The following is a 24371-nucleotide window of genomic DNA, read 5'->3' as shown; positions in this document are numbered from 1 at the left end:
TGACAACGTCACAAGCCAACGGCTCCAAGAGGCTGGTCAGAGAAAGCCAATGGCTGCGCTAGCAAAACCTGGACCTAATAAGGAGGCCCCTAGCAGAAGGGGTAACACAAGCAGACTATTTTCAGGAGACTTCCTGGGCAAAGGAGAGACAAAACATATGCCTAAATATTGAAAACATTTAGCACATGGTCACAAAGTTGTCATTTTCTCTGTGCTTGCTTTATATCATTGGAGAAAATCATTCAATTGCTCCTCCACTGTTTATTTTTACTTTGTTCTTATCTACAAATATGTGCAATGTCTTAGATTCCCATGTAGACTTATTGGGATAAGATCTATCAAAATGACATTGTCTGCATATATCAATATGGAGGTATTGTGATGAGTTAAGTTAGGAGAGAAAAGATGTGTTTTTCAGCAGCTTACTCAAGGAGGTCTGCAAAATACAGTTAACCCCTTCGCTGCCAGGCCTTTTACCCCTCAGGTGCCAAGCCTTTTTTGGGATATTTAGGGCAGTTCGCAATTAGGCCCTCATACCTTTTTGCCCACATAAGCTACCCCTGCTAAATTTGAATCCTTTTTTTACCCAACATCATAGGGATTCTAGAGGTAACCAGACTTTGTGGATTCCCCTGAAGGAGACCAAGAAATTAGCATTTTGTTTAAAAAAAAAAAAAAAAAAAAAAAAAGGGCTGCAGAAGAAGGCTTGTGGTTTTTTCCCTGAAAATGGTAACAACAAAGGGTTTGCGGTGCTAAAATCACCATCTTCCCAGCTTTCAGGAACAGGCAGACTTGAATCAGAAAACCCATACCCCATTTTTACTATTTTTTGTGCTTTCAGCCTCCTTCCAGTTAGTGAAAGAAATTGGTGTGAAACCAATGCTGGATCCCAGGAAGCTAAACGTTTCTGGGAAGTAGACAAAATTCTGAATTCAGCAAGGGGTCATTTGTGTAGATCCTACAAGATTCTCCTACCGATAATAACAGCTGAAATAAAAACAATATTGAACTTGAGGTGAAAAAAACAGCAATTTTTCTCCACGTTTAACTCTAACTTTTTCCTGCGATGTCAGATTTTTGAAAGCAATATACTGTTACGTCTGCTGGACTCTTCTGGTTGCGGGGATATAGAGGGCTTGTAGGTTCATCAAGAACCCTGGGTACCCAGAGCCAATAAATGAGCTGCACCTTGCAATGGGTTTTCATTCTATACAGCAATTCATTTGCTGAAATATAAAGAGTGAAAATAGGTATCAAGAAAACCTTTGTATTTCCAAAATGGGCACAAGATAAGGTGTTGAGAAGCAGTGGTTATCTGCACATCTCTGAATTCTCAGGGTGCCCATCCTAGCATGTGAATTACAGGGCATTTCTCAAATAGACGTCTTTTTTTACACACTGTCTTACATTTGGAAGGAACAAATGTAGAACACTTAGGCCCTCATTCTGACCTTGGCGGGCGGCGGAGGCCGCCCGCCAAAGTCCCGCCGTCAGGTTACCGTTCCGCGGTCGAAAGACCGCGGCGGTAATTCTGACTTTCCCGCTGGGCTGGCGGGCGGTCGCCTTCAGACCGCCAGCCAGCCCAGCGGGAAAGAGGCTTCCACGATGAAGCCGGCTCGGAATCGAGCCGGCGGAGTGGAAGCTGTGCGACGGGTGCAGTTGCACCCGTCACGTATTTCACTGTCTGCGCAGCAGACAGTGAAATACATGTAGGGGCCCTCTTACGGGGGCCCCTGCAATGCCCATGCCAGTGGCATGGGCACTGCAGGGGCCCCCAGGGGCCCCGCGACCCCCCCTACCGCCATCCGGATCCCGGCGGTCCGACCGCCGGGATCTGGATGGCGGTAGGGGGGGGTCGGAATCCCCGCGGCGGTGCAGCAAGCTGTGCCGCCGCGGAGGATTCAATGGGGCGGCGGTACACTGGCGGGACCCCGCCAGTGGTGCCGGTCCGACCGCGGCTTTACCGCCGCGGTCGGAATCCCCATTGGAGCACCGCCGGCCTGTCGGCGGTGCTCCCGCGGTCCTCCGCCCTGGCGGTCAAAGACCGCCAGGGTCAGAATGACCACCTTAGTTTGCTATTCTGTGTTCCCCCAGGTCTCCCGATATAAATGGTACATCACTTGCATGGGTAGGCCTAATGCTCGCGACAGGAAGCGCAACATGGACACATCACATTTTTACATTGAAATCTGACTTTTTTTTGCAAAGTGCCTAGCTGTAGATTTTGGCCTGTAACTCAGCCGGCACCTAGGGAAACCTACCAAACCTGTGCATTTTTTTTTAAACTAGACAAGTAGGGGAAGCCAGGATGGGGTGACTTGTGGGGCTCTCACCAGGTTCTGTTACCCAAAATACTTTGCAAACCTCAAAATTTGGCCACACAAAAAACAATATTATAATAATAATAATAATAACTTTTCCCTCACATTTTGGTGACAGAAAGTTCTGGAATCTGAGAGGAGCCACAAATTTCCTTCGACCCAGCGTTCCCCCCAAGTCTCCTGATAAAAATGGTACCTCACTTGTGTGAGTAGGCCTAGTGCCCGCGACAGGAAATGTCCCAAATCACAACGTGGATACACCACATTTTCCCCAAAGAAAACAGAGTTGTTTTTTGGAAAGTGCCTAGCTGTGGATTTTGGCCTCTAGCTCAGCCGGCACCTAAGGAATCCTACCAAACCTGTGCATCATTTTTGAAAACTAGACACCTTGAGGAATCCAAGATGGGATGACTTGTGGGGCTCTCATCAGGTTCTGTTACCCAGAATCCTTTGAAACTTCAAAATTTGGCCCAAAAAAATAAATAAATAATAAATTAAACAAAAAAAAACCTTTTCCTCACATTTCAGTGACAAAAAGTTCTGGAACGCGAGAGGAGCCACACATTTCCTTCCACTCAGTGTTCCCCAAAGTCTCCCGATAAAAATGGTACCTCACTTGTGTGGGTAGACCTACTGCCTGCGAAAGGAAATGCCCCAAAACACTATCTGGACACATACAAATTATCAAATACAAAACTACCTGTTTTTGTTGCGGGGAGGGAGGAGGGTGCACCTGTGTTTTTGGTCCTGGGCTCAGCCGCCATACAGGGAAACCTACCAAACTCAGACATTTCTGAAAACTAGACACCTGAGGGAGTCCAGGGAGGTGTGACTTGCATGGATCCCCCAGTGTTTTCTTACCGAGAATCCTCAGCAAACCTCAAATTTAGCTAAAAATAAATACATTTTGCCCACATTTCTGTGTGGGATCACCGCACCAGGACAAATTTCCTACAACCCAACGTTCCTCTCAGTCTCCCAGTAAAATGATCTCATTTGTGTAGGTTGTCCAAGTGCCTGTGACAGGGAAGAGCCAAAAACATGTCAAAACTGAGGGGGGACCAAAGTGGGTCCAAAAGGGCAGTGGAAAAAAACATTTTTAGGCTGACAAATGGGGCAGAATATTTATTGGTATAGATGAGACGATGGTAGGTGGTAGGAATTTTGTGGATTTATGCAGATTTCGGAAGATTCCATCACAAAAATGTGGGAAAAATGTGTGATTTCCAGCAAAGCTGAAGGTTTGCAGGGCATTGTGGGTAAGAAAATGCTGCAGCATGCATGTGAAGCACACTAGCCTGGACTAACCCAGATGTTTTGTTTTCAGATGTGTCTAGGTCTTGTGGATTTTTCTACATGGCAGCGTCCCAAAGTCCAAGAAGTGCAGCCCTCACCATTCCAAATGGGACGATTTTGAGAGTTAGCCAAGCTCTCATGGCCCAAATGTAAAACCAAAATCCAAAATAATCAAATGTCCTCTTGCTTGCCGTGGGATAAGATGTTTTAGTGGGCGGAGGAGAGCTGAAAGACTGTTACCCCCTTCAGCTGGGGTGGGGGCATAACCAGACCCATACTAGTTGGTAGCCACCACCTCACTATTTTTTTTTTTATTCCCTGGCATCTAGTAGACTTTCTGCTCCCACACAACCCCCCCACCAGGGTGTCGATGAGGGGTATTTACTCTATCTGCCCACTGGTGGGCAGAACAACTTCTGGCCCCATTTATTTGGGGTGGGGGTATGGCCCTACCCCCACCCTCTTATTTTGGAAAATAAATCTTTCCTGGTGGGCTTTCTACCCCCCCTTGGGGGGTAGATGGGCCTTCCAAAAATAGCCTGATCTGCCCTCAAAGGGAGCAGATATGGCCAACAGTAACGTGCCCCCATGGGGAGCGACGACAAACACACACACCAATCCTTGGTGCCTAAGTGGTTTCTCTCCCCCCCCCCCCCCACCTCTCCTACCCCTACCCCCTCCAGGGCAGATCGGCTTAATATAAAATGGCAGAAATGGCCTAAAAACAATTTGTCCCTGTAGGAAGTTGGCTCTGTATATACTATCCCAAAGTGAGAGATAGTGTGCACAGAGTCCAAGGGTTCCGCTTAGAGGTTGATAGTGGCAAAATCAGATAATACTAATGCTCTATTTTGTGGTAGTGTGGTCGAGCAGTAGGCTTATCAAAGGGTAGTGTTAAGCATTTGTTGTACACACACAGGCAATAAATGAGAACACACACTCAAAGACTTAACTCCAGGCCAATAGGTTTTTATATAGAAAAATAACTTTTCTTAATTTATTTTAGAACCACAAGATTCAATATTTGAGGTAAGTACATAAAATGCAAGGTACTCCACACAGGTAAGTTAGGAACTTTGAATTAGAGCAGTAACATACACAGTTTTAGTTAAAATGGCAATAAGCTATTTTGAAAGTGGACACAGTGCAAAAATCAACAGTTCCTGGGGGAGGTAAGTTTAGTTAGTTTTCTCAGGTAAGTAGAGCACTTACACAGTCAGTCTCCTGGACATAGGCAGCCCACCGTTAGGGGTTCAAGGCAACCCCAAAGACACTGCACCAGAAACACAGGGCCGGTCAGGTGCAGAGGTCAAAGGAAGGCCCAAAACACATAGGGGCCTATGGAGAACAGGGGTGCTCCGGTTCCGGTCTGCTGGCAGGTAAGTAAATGCGTCCTCGGGGAGCAGACCAGGGGGGGTTTGTACAGCACTGGGGGTGGGGGGGAGGGAGGTTTGAAGACACAAAAAAAAAAAATACACCCTCAGCGGCACAGGGGCGGCCGGGTGCAGTGTGCAAAGTAGGCGTCAGGTTTGCTATTCAAAGCAATGGAGGGACCCGGGGGTCACTTTAGGCGATGCAGGCAGGGCACGGGGGTCTTCTCTGGCCAGTCACCGACTGGGCTAGGAAGAGGGCTGCCTGCTGGTCACTCCTGCACTGGAAGGTGGTTCCTCTCGGTACTGGGGGCCGCGGGTGCAGTGCTTGGTCCAGGTGCCGGGTTCCTTCTTACCAGGAAGTTGTGGTCAGGGGGAGCCTCTGGATCCTCTCTGCAGGTGTCGCCGTGGGGGTGCGGGGGGGGGTGTTTGACTCAGGTTACTCAAATCGTCGCAGTCGCCTGGGAGTCCCCTCTGCAGTGTCATTTCTCTGGAGCTTGAGCCGGGGGCGTCGGGTGCAGAGTGAGAAGTCTCACGCTTCCGGCGGGAAGGAAGAGTTCTTTCAAAGTTGCTAGAAGGTTTCTTTGTCCTTCAGGTTCAGGGCAGTCCTCGGAGTCCTCAGAGGTCGCTGGTCCCTGTCAGATGCGTCGCTGTGCAGGTTCTTGGAGTATGGAGACAGGTCGGTAGGGCTGGGGCCAAGTCAGTTGTCGTCTGTCGTCTCTGCGGGGCTTTCAGGTCAGCAGTCCTCCTTCTTTCTTCAGGTTGCAGGAATCTGATTTCCTGGGTTCAGGGTCGCCCCTAAATACTAAATTTAGGGGTGTGTTTAGGTCTGGGGGGTGGGGGGCAGTAGCCAATGGCTACTGTCCCGAAGGGTGGCTACACCCTCTTTGTGCCTCCTCCCTGAGGGGAGGGGGGCACATCCCTAATCCTATTGGGGGAATCCTCCAAAACTAAGATGGAGGATTTCTAAAGGGAGGGGTCACCTCAGCTCTAGGACACTTTAGGAGCTGTCCTGACTGGTGGGTGACTCCTCCTTGTTTTTCTCATTATCCTCTACTGCCTTGCCGCCAAAAGTGGGGGCAGTGGCCGGAGGGGCGGGCATTTCCACTAGCTGGGATGCCCTGGGGTGCTGTAACAAAAGTCATGAGCCTTTGAGGCTCACCGCCAGGTGTTACAGTTCCTGCACGGGGAGGTGAGAAGCACCTCCACCCAGTACAGGCTTTGTTCCTGGCTACAGAGTGACAAAGGCACTCACCCGATGTGGCCAGAAACTCGTCTATTTGTGGCAGGCTAGCATAAACTGGTCAGCCAAGAACTAGGAGTCGGACTGGTATTCAGGGGGCATCTCTAAGATGCCCTCTGGGTGTATTTTACAATAAATCCCATACTGGCATCAGTGTGCATTTATTGTGCTGAGAAGTTTGATACCAAACTTCCCAGATTTCAGTGTAGCCATTATGGAACTGTGAAGTTCGTGTTTGACAAACTCCCAGACCATATACTCTTTATGGCTAACCTGCACTTACAATGTCTAAGGTTTTGCTTAGACACTGTCGGGGCATAGTGCTCATGCACTTATGCCCTCACCTGTGATATAGTGCACCCTGCCTAAGGGCTGTAAGGCCTGCTAGAGGGGTGACTTACCTATGCCACAGGCAGTGTGAGGTGGGCATGGCACTGTGAGGGGAGTGCCATGTCGACTTACTCATTTTCTCCCCACCAGCACACACAAGCTGTGAGGCATGTGCTGAGTGGGGGTCCCCAGGGTGGCATAAGGCAGCCCTTAGAGACCATCCCTTGCAACAGGCCCAAGAGGGAGCAGAAAAGGCCTAGTAAAAAAAAATTGCCTCCGCCCCCCCCACCGGGAAGCGACCCTTACCTAAGGGGTCGCTCCCCTTATCAATATAAATTAAAAAATTAAAAAACCATCCCTGGTGCTTAATAGCTTCTGTCCCCCTCCCCCACTTGGGGGCAGATCGGCCTAATTAATATAGGCTGATCTGAAATGGCCTTAAATAAAATGCCCCGCTTGGGGAGCAGCCCTTGCCCAGGGGGGCCGCACCCCTTATTACAATTTCAAAAAAAAATAATAATCCCTGGTGTCTAGTGTCTTACTGCAGCACGATCGCCATGCAACCGTGCTGCAGGAATGCACAGAGAGACATGAAACGGGAAGGAAAAACCTTGGCTTTCCCTCCCTTTTCATGCCTCTCTGCCTCCCCTACCCCCGTACTGAGGTGAAACTAATCAGTTTCTCCTTGGTCGCGCTGGAAGCATTGCTTCCAGAGCGACAGGAGTTGACCTCTGATGAGGTCAGCGCACGCTGGCATCATCAGACGTCACTGGGGAGTGAGGGGGCAAGGGAGGTTGGGGTAGAAGGGGAAGCAATTCCCCTTCCAACCCTGACCCGGGGCAGGTGGGTGGATGCGCTTCCCACAAGGGCCAGTCCCAGGAAATAATGGTTATGTCCGTGGCGCCTGACCACCAAAGCCACGAATGTAACCATTACATCCTTGGCGGGGAAGGGGTTAAAGCAAAAGGGAACTGGTTAATATTATTGCTTTAAGCCAACTAAGACATTTAGGCAGAGCCGATTTGCTCTCATCAATTGTTTGTACCCAAACGTATATGTATGACTGTGTCTTTCAATTTAAAAAGAGAAATTATACCCGAGCAACACAATCTTTATAACTGTGAAATTCAACATGGGGGGGCGTCATTAGGAGTTTGGTGGGCCGAAACATCAGTCTGCCAAACTCCTGACGCATTTCAAGGGTGCTGGCAGGGGGACTGCTCATGCCACCTGCACTTGTTTTCCTCCTGCCTTTTCACTGTGGTGAAACTGCCATGAAAAAGCTGGCGGAGCACAAGGTTGTAATCAGCAGGGTGGCCCCGAGTTCAGCGTCGCCCTAGCTGATTACAACCAGGATCGCCATTTCGAGTACAGCTTTGTAGCAATTTTTTTTATCTGGCTGATCTAGAATATATCTTTTTTTTTAATCTGCAAATTATGAAGATCATAGTGCATTACATGACTGATTTGTCAGATTCATGATTGGGGAGGGAGAGCAGTGGCCAAGAAATAACCTAATTCTATTGGCAGTTATTAATAAATTGATATGATTTAATTAGGCCATAGCGAACTAAAAGTCTGTAGAGAGCAATAAAAGCTACATTTTAGCAGTAAACACTATATAAATATAAATGAAATGCCAACACGTCGTCATCCACCAAAACAAGGTGAAATTCCCCTAATCTGGCTTCTCTATGTAGAAGGTGACAACAAAGAAGAAATTAAATCAACAGTATAAATGGGGCAGTCCATAAGTAACTTCCTCTTCTCTTGATGATCCCAAAATTAGTCTACGGTCCATGTAAAAAACCAACAATAGAAATCAAATGATTAACTAACTACAAGAGCTCTTCTTTTCTTGGTGCATTTCCACATGCAATGTGTCCTCCGCCCCACAAAAATAATATTCTTCTTGCCATCCATTCTTTGATATCTCAGACCGTCACCTGCGTGGCTAAGATTAGCTCTAGAACCAATCAAAACACACCCACTATTACCATTATTAGAGTGAGTAACCTCAGCAGTGGGATAATATTCTCATCCTTTGTCTAATAAAATCAAGACTATCTTTCATCTTGGAGAATATGCAATTTTATTAAAAGATTAGAGGCTGATGTTGTGCACATTTAAAGCAGATTTACAACTCTCATTGCTGCATACTGAACAGGTTTACAATAAAAAGGTCTTAAAAGTTGAGGCACTAGACCAATCTGTTGACTTCAAAATGTCCTTCAACGTAGTGTTAGCCCAAAAGGCAGTTGAAGGCATGAACAACCGCACCCCTCCTGCCCACTGAGTGGACCCAAAAATGACTTGCGTCCACTCCTGTCCAAGCCATCATCCCTTTAACCCTTCTACTCAGTGTAGTTGAGGTCACTGGTGCAAAGGCAATGTCTTCAGGCTCTTGGTTATACATACTGTTTGGGGCACCACATGAGACACAGTTGGGGCACAAAGAGAATGCTGGGAACCCTACAATTTTTTTTGTATGAGTTGTGATATTGAAATAACCACCAACAGAGGAAAAATGCATTGCCGAAACACCAAGGCTCTAACATCGGATATCCTCCTGATGGATACTAACAATGTTACCCATTTAATGGACAACAACATAAATCATGGGCCCTCATAATCCTTCTAATATGGAAAAGCTGCAAAAATACAACTTCACATAGTGAGGTATCTAGGTTTAGAAGGGTTCATATATATGATCCCCTTCAACAAGCTGCAAACGAATGGATGTTCCCCAACTACTTTCCTGTCAACTTTCTGATACCCTGTGCACACTGATCTATAGCCGTTAATTGCCTTGTATGACATTTGCCAAGCTGCTAAGGAAGCCAAGTAATTTAACACCCCAGTGACATCTGATGATGCGGATAAATACCCCAATCCATACACCAACAACTCCATACTACCCAGGTTGATCTACAAGCTTTGACTGAGCCTTTTACATATGAAGCCCTAAGATACCCAGAAGCAGACTCCATAAGTCCTTGCCTACCTGTTAACACCCTGAAAAGTCCCATGCCATCAGAGTGAATCTGCTCTGTAGGACAAGATTGTGACTCTGGTTGTAAGGACTCCTCCTGATCTGTGGAACACTGTAATCCCAGCCCCATGTTGTATGTCCATAAAGAAAATTGTTGTCCAGAGATTTTCATGTTTGATTTGTGTTTTTGGATCTTTAGAGAAGTAATTTAGCTTGGGTAGACATTGCTGATCCGGGCCGAATTTTCCTAGACAACATTCCAAAAAATAGCAGATATGTTGCAGTAATTATGTAATATTTCAGGAACCATGAGACCTATATACTTCACTGTGATGTCAAAACATATGTTTTGGAGGTCAAGTAGTCTTTTGGAGATGAAAAATTATTTCTTAGAGCTTCCTTCAGACATTTTCCAAAATGGTGGCTATAATAGAGGAAGAAGAGATATATAGAAATGAAACAAATAATGTTTTTAATTCTTTTATGTATACAAACAATGTTTATGATCTTAACATGGAAAAATAATGTTTATCACTCCTGCTTTAGACACATTTTCATAGTTCACTTTTGTTTATTTGTTTCAGCACTTGCTCGTAGTACATTTGCAAAATGTTGAACATTTGAGAAAAGCACATCAACGGGGACATCTTTTTGTAACACAGGTTTTGCATGTACGTGTAAGGTCTGTGGGTAGAGGCTTTAGAAATTTTGTAGGTTTTGGCACCCCACCAATATCTTCCCAAACAAATTTGCACAGATCTTTCGCTACATATCCAAGATCCAAAACATTTACACATCTTCTGATCAAGTAGAACACTCTTTTAATGCGTCCACGCACAGAATATGATGTTGGTAGAAGGTCACTTAGAGGGACTGATCTCTTGAACTCACAGTACCGAAGATAGTCAAATTGCGGACAGTCAGAACTTGTTTCCCCACACATGCAGAAGGTATTTTTTTAAGTCTTTAAAGTCACATTCTTCTTCTGTCTCAGCAAATCCTTTTAGAAACTTCACAGAATCAGCAGTTAAAGCTCCAAGCTTTGTTCCAATTTTGTTCATACGGTCATCACCTGTAAGAATATATGCCTTGATAAGAACATTGGGTATCTCTGGGTCAAGTTTCCTGTACAGAATATGAAGTGGGATTAAGAGTCTTTTCTCACCTGTTCCATAACCTATCCATAACTCTGACAATCCTTGACTTATGAACATTGCAACACATTTAAGTAGCACCATAATTACACCTGTGTCATTTGACAGTACAATGACTCAATTGGAACCATTTCTAATTGTCCAGTCAACATGTGGCACAACACGAAAGTCAGCTTTCTCCAATTTGCTGTTAAGTTCTTGAACAATATGGCCCGTACCTTTTGAATATCTCTCTGCAGGCACCAACTCCTCATTGACAATTATTCCACTTGCAATAATTGGAAATTCAGTGTTCACTGAAGCATCAGCAATGTTTTGGTGAGTTAACATCTCCAAGTTTATCTTGTTTGATGTTGATGACCAAAATGTATCAAGTTGCACAGGTAGAGGTTTAGAATTTTTGATGCAGGTAAGGCAAAGTGTTCTACTTGTAGACATGTGTGTTATTCTCTCACATTCTTTGACAGATAGTTCAAGATAACTGTAAAAGGCAATCTGCAGCTCTTGCAAGGTGCACACCGACTTGATATATGAAGAACAGTTTAAACGACCTCTCTGAAGTTTTGCATGGATGAAATCTTGACCGTTTGCAATTGTGAGATATAGTCTACAACAACAGCAGTTTTCAATGGGGATGCCTTTTTTAAATGAAATTCTTCAGGTCAAAGGATTTTTTGAGCTCTTGTACAAGTTTGTGCTTCACTTGTTTGGTTGCAGCATCTCCATCAAAGAATGTGTTTGTTAAAAGAAGTTCATGTGACAGAATGTCCTTGATAAATTCACCCCTTTCTTTTGCTACATCAATCTCTCTATGTGCTTGCAAAAGTTGTTTTTTTCTAACGTGTTTTGTAGTTACTGGTTGGACGAAACTAACTATGGCAATTAAAGTATGGAAGTTTAGGTGTGGTTATTATGTCAAACAGCTTTTTCTCTTTCACTACGAATCTCTCCTGCTTCAGTTTTGAGTATAGTTTCGCTCCATGATCCAGGACATCTAGTAGACGCGTCTTTGTATCCTTATCCACAAATTGGTCACAAACTTGTGTAGTCGCACAGGCTCAGTTATTTCAATGCGGTATCCTTGCTGCTGCATGACATGAAGAAGGCTGTCAATATGTTTGTTAAAACTTTCCCTCAAGTTTGTGGTGAGGAACAGTTTCATGATGGTCCATTAATTTTGAATTTGTCATCTCTCTGAAAACATTGCAAATAAAAAGGACTTCATGGTAAACTAGCTGTCATTGAGCAACATATTCACTTTTAAGTGTCTGACCAACAATTCCTTTGGAGCTTTTCTGTGATCTATGGATAGTCTGTTCCAGTTTTGTATCTGAAGCCATATCATTTAAACTTTCCTCTCAGTCTTTCACCTCAAAATGTCTTCAGATTAATATTCTGCAGCGGTATGGTTTTTCCACCTCTAGGTTCTTCACTCTTTCCAAATACCAGGACCCACATCTCAGGTAGTTATAAAATTTGTGAAACACAGTAATTATTGACTCTACAATCTTCACATGCAGCTCCCAAATCAGCATGTACCAAGTTTTTCACTAGAGCTATCAAATGTAAAAATGTTCCCTAGTACTTGCAAAGTTCTGATTTTTCTTCACATTCTTTGACAAACTCTACGAACTTGGTTTTCAGGTTTTTTTATTTTGAACTGAGTGTATTTAACATTGACTGGCCTTCCATTATGTATTTTGAATGAATTGCACCCTGTGCCTTGTTCACATCTAAGATAAGGTATGCAAAACCTAATTGTCATTCTTGTTCCAGAAAGCATTCCAATGCAATGTTTGTATACCCTCCGATATGATGGCCATACTTTGTAACGAATGAACATAATGAGTTCCGCTCAATACTGACTGGACAGTTTTGCTTCCAAAGATTTCAGCCTCAATAGGTGCATCATATCTATGCCACATCCACTGAGATAACTTCCTGCACTCCGCAATACAACTTTTGTCATTAGGAAAACACATAAAACCTGCCTCGTTAATCACTGAATAGCATTGTTCTATGGTTCTCAACTACGTGTAGCTGCAGTGCCAAGATGCCCCAGGGCATTTGAGTGCTAAATAAAATTAAAATCAAATCAAAGTTAGTTGCCACCAGCAGCTGCTCCCGCTCGTGAAGATCAAAAAACACCAAACTACACACTATGTGTTGCCTTCACCCAAGCAGCCAAAACTCTTAAAGCAATGCTGCAGATCATAGCAAGCTCATCACACATGCACCTTTTTTATAGGAACAACTAAAGAGGAAGTTACTTATGGACTACTCTATTTATACTGCAGATTGTATTTTTTCTTTGCTGTTACTTACTGCCTAGGGAAGCTTTGTCTAAAAGTGGTATCAAAATAAACAGTAAGAAAGGAGACTGCATAATATGACCCTCCGGTTTTGTAATAAAATTGAGTTCCAGGCCATCCCCTGTGAAAGGTCCTGCCTGTTTCCGATGCAGTGTACGGATAGCAGAGCACATACAGTACAATATGAGCAAAATCCATTACCATGTATATCTGTATAAAGACTCATGTTCCTCTCCAGCGCACACAGTTGTGAGACACAACACTTCACAAATAAAAAGTATTTCCTTTTGCAGCCAAGAGGTCTCCTAAATGTGAGCGGTTGGAGGACAAGTGCAAACATCTACAAATTCACACCTGGTTCTCACACCCAGCAGCCCATTAAGAGAAGAGATACAAAGAAACGCCCTGCAACGTAACATCACAATCTGCTAGGCAATAAACCGATATGTTAAAGTGCATTTGACTTTCGCGGGCTCTGTAAGCATATAGAAAAAACAATGTTGCCTTTGTGTCATTTTATATACCACACAATACAAGATAAACTTTCGGCATATAACATTAGGCTTTTTTTTTTTTACTACACATTGAAATCCATTTAATAAATAATAAAATAATCGCAGATAGGGTTAAAACCTGCAAGATGTCCAACTATTGCCTTTCAAATCACAAGTAACTATTTAAAGTGGTCCCTTAACTAACTAAGCTATTTCTCCAGGTTCAGCAAGCTGCATGTAACACAAAAAAACATTACCGTCCAGAGCTAACCTGCATAAAGTACAGATCTGTAACCCACAGTTAAGACGCTAGGATACGCGGCACACATTCTACTCCTCGTAGCACTACTGGAAGACTCTTTCGTGTCCTACCTAGTGATATTCCTGTCGATGAGAGAGAGCTCCGCGCTATCCGAGACGTCTGACGCCATGGTGCACTTTCGGGTACGAGGACAGAAGGAACAGGCTCAGTACTCCGGCCGGGAGATAGTAAACTGTGTTGCCTTTCAATGGGCTCCTCTGACGTGCCACAGCCCTGCGAACAACATAGTCCCCGTCTACAGGAAACTAATTTACCGCCTCTTGGATTGAAATTCAGCGGAAATATCCTGGGGCTCGTAGTCGTTAGAGCAGTGCACGCGTGGTCGCCATCTTGAAATGGTGAATTTATCATCTGTTTTCTCAATCACGGTAGCACTAATTGGAGTATAAAGTCCGATAAATATCATTGGGAGTACTATGTTTTTGGGATGAAAAAAATATGTAATTATGTTTAAAAATAAAGTGCTAAAAAATGCGCACTGACCACCATTTAATTTTCAAAAGCAGTTCCAATCACGTTGAGGCAACTGGTGAAGGCTGATAAGGTTTAACAGTGGACCCCTCCGTAGCACTACAGCCACCAAATTTGAAACTCTCACATCATAACATGTAAAGCTGTAGTCCAAAATGGACTCGGGATATACATTCGACCTTGCACGTTTATTGGCACAATAGGGCTACGCCCCTTTACTCTGAGGTATGTCAACCAAGTCTGCTGTTGCTAAGCTACCGACGCATCTGGGTAGCGTGGGTGGTTTACGTTTTCTTTTGCACAAACTACCTTTTCGTTCGCCTTTGCAAATCGCCAGCTGCTCCCATTTTTCAGGATGGACTTTCATTGTGCATTTGGTGGTTGTTGTCCGCCCCTCTTGTCCTTTTTAATGTTTACCATTTCGTTTGTTGCAATACTTCCCATTAAGGTTAGAGATTGACGTTTTCCCCCGTTATAAGATTGTCGCTCAAGACGTCCTCCACCCCGATGGAAAGTGAACGGGAAAAAAATGTCCTCCAATTATTTTTTTCTCTATTAACCTTTTGCTTATTTTCATATGTTTTCGAATGTTGCGTATATGAGTGTTAAGGGTTGGTTTTTATCTAAGCGTTATTGTCGATTGCGTTTAATTTACTAACATTTAAACGTAGTGCTCTGCGATTGTTGTTCAGGCATACTCCTCTGGAGCGCTGTAGTTCTAGAAGGTGTGCAACATTCTTTTTCTCACCGTTACATTTATTATAACTATAGTGGCAGAGGTGCATTATCTATCTTAATAAGTAGTTGTATTTGCTTGGAAGCACGGCAGTCAGTCCGTCATAACTTTGTTAGAGGGAAATCTGTTAATAAAATAAGACAGATCAATTTGACACAATAATATAGGTTTAATCGATTTTCAGCTGGGAACAACAGGCAGTCTCAACATAGAGGCCATGACTGAAGTTCAAAGTTCTGGTTCAAACACCAGTAGCATTTATACTGTAAAAACCACAAAAAACAAGCTGTGGTGAAGAGTTCACCATTGACGTAAGCAACTACAAGCAGTACAGATAAGATAATGAGGTGCCTCTGGAAAGAAGCACATGCACTTGTTGGCCTCATGGGTGGGTAAGTTACACTGACGTCATTCACCATATCTATCTTTCTGCACAACAAGAGATTATATGTTGCGTGCTGCTCATGGTAGCCCTGCCTTGCAAATACTTATCTGACCCTTACACAGTTCCCCTTACCACGATATGAATGACTTGTGGTTTTTAGGACCCCTGTGCTAAGGAAGGATACACCCTTCTGTTCCACCCTGTTCATGCTAAGTGAACATTTTGAAAGCAGCAGTTGGTGCAGCTTTAAAGAAAAACTCTCATTCTAATGTGGCTTGGGCCTCTTGTGTGTTTCAGCACAGCTAACTTAACAATGCAGCATGTGTATAAGTTTCCTAAGTAATAAGTGTTTGTCCTAAATATGACCTGCCTTTTCTATTGAACCCACAGTCTGTCTTTTTTTAACATGTCATGTATTAAGCCTTTCACTACTTACATTGGTTTACAACTATCTAGCCTAAAATGTTTGTATTGGGATTTGGAACTTATGTTTGTTTGTATGTGATGTATTCCTATTCTTCCTACATCATTCCCCCCTCTAGTTGATTATTCAACTACTTTTCCTACCTTCCCATCTACTAATGAAATTAGGGGAATCATCACATACCCACTACTCTGTCTCTCCCAATTTAGCTGTCATCCTTTTGCAACATGCTATTATTACCTGAAAAATAAGACACATCAAAAGCAACAACACAATCAAAGGCAACAAGGCCTTGAACAACCCCGACATCCAGGACGGCACCCATTCGAACCAGCCCTCGAACCACCCATCAGGGGTACCGCCCGCATCGATCATTTTCTTTTGTAGATCATGCAATGTCTGAATGGCCTGAGTTAATGTCCCATTGTCCGCATCATTGGCCGGTGCATAAGTACAACAGGCCGATCCAATCTTCTTACACACCCCTCCTTCCATGGCTGTCATTAAATCAAGTACATATCTGGGTTGCATTACCATCAGCCTAAGGGCTCAAAGTTCTTCCTTGATAGCATTGAACCCATCTTCAGTTGCATTTATGGTCTTCATCAATTCAAAGCGCATGATCTGCAGCCAGCGTGCAGTTGCCTTCGCCTGAATGAATGGTAGGATGCTACCAAAAAATATTTGGGCATCATTAAGTAGTCTATGTTCCTGTAGAACGTCTTTCCACACTTCAGTACCAAGAAACTCAGCAGCTCGTTTTGTCCGGTAATGGTGAAGCAAGGTTGTTGGACGGCTCATGGTATGGTCATGTAACTGAGAGATGTCCACACCTGGTATTACCAGGGAGGGGGTGTGCAAAGTCACTAGGGTGCAGAGGCCATTCCAGTTCGGGGGTAGTTGCATGTGGAGCCGGGTCCCACACATCCAGTAGTGATCCATCAGGCTGGAGGTGCCGCCCTGCATATCAGCGTCGTAGGTGGTGATGTTGCAGTTGAGGTTACTCCCCACCTTCACTGTCCCTTTCCCTCTGAAACAAAGAGAAAACTGTATTAATTTCATTGCTATTCTAGGGTGTATGGTAGTCCCTGTCCATGTATATCTCTGTATGTTCGCATCCCATATTTCCTTACACTGGCCTATTATCTTATTAAAGCTTAGTGGACCTTGTGTCTTGGTACCATTCCATAATGATATTGCTCTACATGAGAACTTTGCCTCGCTATGCCATTTATCATGGGCAAATACTGATCCTGTGATACTAAGAACTGGCCTGCCTGCGCAATCAGGGGGCAGGGGTTTAGCTAAATAGTTACTACATTCAGATGATGGGTAAGACCTTCCAAAAATACCTCAACGTAATACCCATTTTTCCCAATCTGGGTGAAACATTGTTTGCCCTGCTTCCTTCATTCTTGATATCTCTTCCATTATCTCTTGTTTTTCTGTCAGGACTTGTAGGACTTCTGGGGGGGTGTCAAATCTAGTTGTGTTAACTCGTGCAGTAGCAGGACTCACATGAGTTGGCTGTAGCTGTGCTCTCATTCTGCATAAAAATAGGAGACAATGTGTAATGTTTGGGGATACCTCTTTAGGGAGATGCAATTTATCTACTCCAGCAGCATGGGGGATGAGAGAGCATACATAACAACTGGTGTTGGATGTGGATGTGCCTATACTGTGCATGTGCTGATACCACACATTGTCAAACAAAGCAATATGGAGAGGGTGATGGTCAGTATCATTATCAACAGTTCTACGCATGCATGGAATAATTGATATAGGATCAAAAAAATTAAAATATCCAAGGGCTAAAAGCAGCAATATCAGTGCAACGAGGAGGAAAAACAAACATAAAATACATAACTTAAAAGAAGAATTGTCTAAGATTGAAGCTTTAGAGGGAGGCTTTACTCTGGTTGCTTCTCCTGTTCTCCCCCCTCTTTTTCCTGTTCGGTGTCCAAAGGGATGGATGGCATGGTTGGGGCCAGGCGGATATCCTGGAGGTGGTACCATGGTTTGTGGCCTTGGACTTTCACTGCTGTAGTTGTGCTGTCTGTCACTGGGAAGGATCCATTGAATTTGCAGTCCTTCCACTTTCTGACAAAATTGCGAATATACTAAAGTTCCCAAAGGTAATGGTGTTTGTTGATCCTTTACAGGAGATGCGTTGGCGCGCTTCTTGGCTGCACGTGTAACCTGTTTAGAGAAGAACTTTGCAACTTTGGTTAGCTCCGACATGTATTCATTCATTTCAGTTTGTACAACTTCAGGTGCACTCTCAGTCTCCAATTTATGTCTAGTTGATGGCACAAATGTGCTCATTGTTCTACCTGTCACTACTTGATGGGGAGTTAAATGATGCTCTAATCCTTTCTCAAAGCAAAGAGTGCCACAGGGAGGCAGTACAACCATTTCTTCTTCAATGTCACACATAGTTTAATTATTTTGTTCTTGAGGAGGCCATTAAGGCGCTCCACAATTCCATTGCTTTGTGGATGATAAGCTGAGGACAATTTATGTGTTATTCCTAACAAGGTGGTGAGGTGAGAAAAGATATTATTGACAAGATGGGTGCCATTGTCGGATCTGATACCCTCAGGGACACCCCACCGCGGTATTACCTCACAGATCAAAAATATAGCAGCAGATTTGGCATCACAATGAACACAAGGTCCTGCTTCAATCCACCTTGAGAATGGGCAGACTACAACTATAAGATAGCGATAATGATTGCATCTGTCAATCATATCAATGTAGTCAATGTGAAGTTCCTTAAAGGGACCTTGTGGGCGAGGTATTGTGGAAGCTATTACCTTAGAGGTGGGGTTTGGTGAATACTGCTGGCACACTGTGCAGGTGTGTATGTACATTGTAATCATCTCATGTAAGTTAGGGACAAACCAATCCTGACGTATTTGGAGGGACATATTGTCTCTAGCGGTATGTGAAGGAAGATGTAGCTGGTTTAGAGCTATCAGTAGCAATGCTTGGGGCATGACAGGCTTCCCTGTTGATATTTGTCTGTATATTAAATCTGTTCCTGTCTGTGTGCATCCTCTGGCTTCCCACAACTATTTCTCATGCTCTGGTGCATTTTGTTGTATCTCTCTTATATGCAGGTGAGCTGTCTCTGTGTAATGTCTGGATGCGTTTGAAGGGTCTGAAGATGTAAATGTTTCACTAGCTAACAAAACTGTGGTATGTGTATCACTAAGAGGGCGTGCTGCTGCATCTTTGGCTGCCCAATCAGCCAGGGCATTTCCACAGGACACAAAATCCTGAGTATTAGTGTGGGCTGTGCATTTCACTACTGCAACTGCATGTGGCAGTGTTAAAGCTTGTATCAAGTCCTCTAAAAGGGGGCGGTGCGTGACAGGGCTTCCATCAAACTTGAGAAATCCCCGTCTATTCCACCGCATAATGCTGGAATGCACTGTTGTAGTAACATAGGCTGAATCAGAGTATACTGTTATTGTTTCTCCTTCCCCTTGTTTGAGGGCTGCCACTAAAGCTACTAATTCAGCAGCCTGGGCTGAATATTGAGATGGCAAAGTTATCTGTTCAGTTATCTGCAGTGTGACTGAAGAGTTGTGCTGCATCGCTCTGACCACTGCAGCACCTGTATGTCTTACCCCTGTGTCCTGATCTATTGTGGAAGATCCATCCACAAAATATACGACACTACCTGGAATGGGGTCTTCTGTTGCTTGGCTACACTCATCTGGAGTATATGTGGCACAATCATGGGCATCATCGTCAGTGTCTGAAATGGGGTGTGCAAAGAAGGTAGCAGGATTGACTGTGTGGCATTTAACCACCTTCAAGGATGGTAATGATAATATTATCTCATAGCCTGATACTCTCTGTGTTGTTAGTGTTGTTTTAGCTTTCTGAATTCTTGCAAACACAGCATGTTCAGCATACAGTGTCAAGGGTGCACCCATGACAATGGGATCACTTTTCACTACTGCAAAGGCTGCTGTGGCTAGTGCTTGTTCACAAGGGTAATGACTTTTCATGAGAGAATCAAGTAGGCCACTAAAATATGCATTTGGTTTGTGGCCTAAAGGATACTTTTGGGTGAGGACAGCCGTCATCACCTGGCCATTACAGTGGCAAAAAAGAAAAAACTCTTTGTTATAGTCTGGTGTTCCTAACACTGGTGCATTTGTTATCTCTGTTTTTATCTTACTGAAGGTTTGTTTCATCTCCGTAGTCCATGTTATCCTGTCTTTCTGTGTTTTTGCCTGTTTGATAGATGCAAGCAGTGGGGATATTAAAGTACTGTAGTCAAAAACCCATTGTCTGACATAATTACATAAGCCTAGGAACTTCTGCATTCCTTTCACAGTCTCAGGTTCTGTCATCTGTTGAATGGATTCTGCTCTCCCAGGCATAACTCTGCGGCCTGATGCTGACAGTAGTTGCCCCAAGTATTGAACTTCTTCCTGACAGTACTGTAATTTGTCCCTGTCTACCTTGTAACTTCTTTGAGCAAGGGTGCACAACAGGGACCCAGTGTCCTTTCTACACTGCTCTTCTGCTGGACTACAGATCAGTAGGTCATCAACATACTGCAGCACTGTGCTGTCACATTGAAAATTAGTGAGGTCATTCTTGACCGTCCTGTTAAAGACACTAGGGGACTCACAGTACCCTTGAGGTAATCTGGAATACAGGTACTGTGAACCACGATAGGAAAATGCAGTCAAATAATGACTGTCTTGGTGCAGGGGAATGCTGAAAAATGCATTCTTCAAGTCTATGACTGTAAAGTATCTAGCATCTTGGGGTATGTTGGTTAGGATGATGGAAGGGTCAGGTACTACAGGGAATTCTGATATCACTATGTCATTAAGGGGGGGCAGGTCTTGAATCATGCACCACAAATTTCCCTTGGCCTTCTTTGTAGGGTAAATTGGGGTGTTTCAGGGGGATACACCTGGGTATATGACTCCCTGCTCCACCAATGCCTGTATAACAGGTGCAATGCCATCCTCTGCTTCTTTGGATAGAGGATATTGTCTCATTCTTGGCAGTATTGCTCCTTCCTTCAAAGTTATTCTGAATGGTACTGCTGTGCGGACAAGGCCTACATCATAAGGGCCTTTTGTCCAGAAGTTAGAGGGTACCTGCGCAAGGTCATTATCTTTGATAGGACTGGAGACATTTATTGGTATCACAGGCCTTGTCTCCAGTGTGGTGCGTAAAGGTACACTGTTTTGAAAAACAATCTCTGTCCTTCGAAAGTCATCAGCAAACAACTGGTCATCTGATATGTCGCCCACCTGCATGTTGGGATCATAAAAGATGACACATGCCCACATCACACCAGTGTGGTCACTTGCCATCAGTGTCCCATAGGTGGGGGACACTTCTAGAGCCTCTATTTCCAGAATGAGGTTTTTGTCTAATGTTTCAAAATAGGGGCCCTGTCGTCTAAAGAGAACGTTTTTGGGTAATTCAACTAGTTTCCCTGTCAGTTCTGGTGTTTCTGCTATGATGGTGTACACTGCTCTAGTAAAGGCTAAAATGTCTACAGGCCTGGCTCTAACTTGGTTACCATCTGGGGGGGTGTAACTATTGTCATGATGTGTGTACTAGATACTCCAGGTGTTGAACAGATCATAGTCCCATCCTCTTCAAAGTGAATAGTCATGTTTAATTTTGCCATGAGATCACGTCCTAGCAGATTAGCTGGTGCATTTGGGGAGAATAAGAAACATCCATCAACATACCTCCCCCCTATTTCCATCTCCACAGGTTTAGTGAATGGAACCCTCATTATAGCCCCAGAGAACCCCTGTGTGTCCATTGATAAATTTGACAATGGCAGTCCCTTCTCACGGATACAGGACCTAGTGGCCCCAGTGTCGATGAGAAAGGTGTACTCCTTGTCATTTATGGCTACCATCACAGTGGGTTCCTCATCTGGCCTGTGGGTTACCGATAAGACCGGACACATGAGACTTCTCCTTGGACACCTTCATTGGGCATATCCTCCCATGTAGTTTTGCTGGAATGGGTTCCCTCCCCTGACAGTTACCCCTCCTTGTAAGTTCTGGTGCTGCAAGGTGGGCTGTACTGTCTGCTGTGGCCCATACTGTATTTGGGGCACTGATTGCTGTAACTGTTGAGGCTGTATCTGTGGTTGAGGCTGCAGTTGTATTTGGGGCTGTGGGAGATATATCACTTGGGGACTCGTGGCAGGTTGTGCTACAATGCCACTAGGCGGTACCATTTGTTGGCCATAATTTGCCCTTGTCTGGTTGCTAAGTTCATCTTCCTTTTTAAACCTACAGTCTCTAATGAAATGTCCTGTCATTTTGCAATAGTGGCATGTCTGTCCACTCTGGAATGTGTTTACTCTATTTCCCCCAAACCTTCATCGCCCTCCTCTTCCATTATTCCTGTTATTGCTTCTCTGGGCATACTGGTAGGGTTGCATTGGGGTGCCTGAAGGAGGCATTCCCAGGGTCACTGCAGCTAACTGGGTGGTGGCAGTGGCAATTCCTTCCTCTGTTTTCTTGGCTAGTTTCTGCTGGACCAATTTAGCTGCTGCTTTCTCTATTTTATCTTTCTCACTCTTTTCCTTTTCTTGTCTCTTCTTACAAAAATGTATTACGTGTGCTTGTAACTCTGTCCATGGTTTGGCCTCCAAGGCCACTATATTATCTAATTTATCCTGCACTTCAACTGGCAGACCCTTTTTTCCCATATTGAAAAATAGTATTGCATTCTGTCCAGTGACATCCCAACTCTCCCCCACTTCCTGTGTCCATTTTTCCTTCATTCTGCTAAGGAATTGGGCTGGGTCCTCATTTGGCTGCATTGTTTGTGCCCTAAGGGACCCAATGTCTGGCCTGTCTGGATACATTTTCCTCAGTTGTTTCCAAACAATTCCCCTTACTCTATTAAAGGGTGCCCCATCACATTTTGGGTTAGTCAATGTCACATCTTTTACTCCTGCCTTTGTGAACAGTGTGTCTGTTTCATCTCCTATAAGGGAACTTAGTAAACTCTTAATGTCCCCTATTGCAAGAGTAATCGCTACAGTATGTTTCTACAGAGCTGCTATCCATTTCCCAGCACCCTCAGCAAGTTGTGGTAACTGTTTTTTAAGATTTTCTTTGTCCATCTGGGGCCATGGTACATATTGAGGCGCCCCTGGGCCCTTGAATATCAAGGGCAGTTGTGACAGGACTGTAGTCCTATTGCCAGTAGGGTGACGCAAGTCATACTTACAAGCATATCTCTGCCACACTCTTAAACTTTTCTGCATATAGGGATAATCCCAGTAAGTATCCCCTGCACCCTGAAAAATGCACATTTCTGCATTAGCCATGTCTCGGGTGTTCAAAGGAACCCTCTCGCGGCCATGGTGTCATCTGTGATGCCAATCCTTCTGTCCAACCTGCTAGGTTGTCAGTAAAAGGGACAACATTATACCAACTATTTTCATACTGAGCTACTATTTCATTGGGTGTCAAATTATTGCCAGGACATACAGGGAATGCACGTGCCATGTCTTTCCTCAGTGTCATTTTTCCTGCCATATCAAATGTTCCCTTTCTCTCATATGGGCGTGCATGCGCCCCATCAAATACTTATCTCTGTAATTCTCTTGGCTTCTCTTGTAAAGTCTGTCCTGTCTTACTGTTTTCTTCTCCCTCACAGGCATATTGTGACTGTTCCTTGTTATGATCCTCAAAAAGGGACATTCTTTTAACATGTTCAGTGGTGTCATCTAATGCCCCTTCTGATCCTTTGTAGGATTTTTAGAAATCCATATCTTCTTCACCTAAGTTGCTATGTGTGGAGACTGTGCCATCTAGTCCTTCTTGTTCAATTATTTGTGGCCTAGTGAGGGCCCTTGACTGCCTCAGGGGCCCTTCCTCCTTTTCCCAAGTCGCTCTTTTGTCTACCCGTCCATCTTCCTGCTCTGTGACCCACTTGCCTGCACTATTCTCTTCTGCTCCTGAGTGCATGAACCTCCAGCACTCTGTGGGAGACTTTCTGGTGTGAAAGCTATCCTTCTTGTCTCATTTTTAATATTGGTACTCAGTTTTTTCAAAACACCCTCCTTTTTTCTAGCCCCCTCCATTCTCTGTACCCCTCTTGATCCCTCATTAGGTATACCTTCATTCTTCCTAGTGAGGGACATCTCGTCCTCTAAATGAAGTGCAAATGTGGCATCTACTGTCCCTATGTATTTAGTACTGTCCCCACCTGACATTTCCTGTGGTGTACTGGCCATTTGAGGACATGAAGATGGGTGAACATATTCTCTATGTTTAGAAAAAGATTCTAATGGTGGGCTATACTCTGGGTCTGTATATCCCACAGCAGGGGGATGTAAAGAGGTAGGTAATGAGTGTGGGGCACCAGGTTGCAATGTATACATGCCCTGTACCTTTGCACTGCCTAACCTTAATTGCACATCTTGATAGGGGGGTGGAGGAGCCGAAAGGAGGGTTTGAGGCTTTGTATTTGACTCATTCATATTTGTTTCACAAAA

At 44.2% G+C, this 24371-nt stretch overlaps 1 protein-coding gene across 1 annotated transcript in view; it reads right to left on the bottom strand.

Moving 5' to 3' along the window:
• LRRCC1 (leucine rich repeat and coiled-coil centrosomal protein 1) overlaps nt 1-14063 on the bottom strand; it is a 297998-nt gene extending 283935 nt beyond the window's left edge. Inside the window, exon 1 of the mRNA XM_069220424.1 lies at nt 13885-14063. Within this exon, the coding sequence (XP_069076525.1) occupies nt 13885-13943 (59 nt within the window). The 5' untranslated portion in view covers nt 13944-14063. The remainder of the gene's footprint in view (nt 1-13884) is intronic.
• Nucleotides 14064-24371: the final 10308 nt, after the last annotated feature.

The sequence above is a fragment of the Pleurodeles waltl genome, chromosome 2_2 (genome assembly GCF_031143425.1).
Source record: "Pleurodeles waltl isolate 20211129_DDA chromosome 2_2, aPleWal1.hap1.20221129, whole genome shotgun sequence".
NCBI classification, from domain to species: domain Eukaryota; kingdom Metazoa; phylum Chordata; class Amphibia; order Caudata; family Salamandridae; genus Pleurodeles; species Pleurodeles waltl.
Note: the sequence above shows the minus strand (reverse complement) of the source record. Positions and strands in the feature narration are given on the sequence as shown.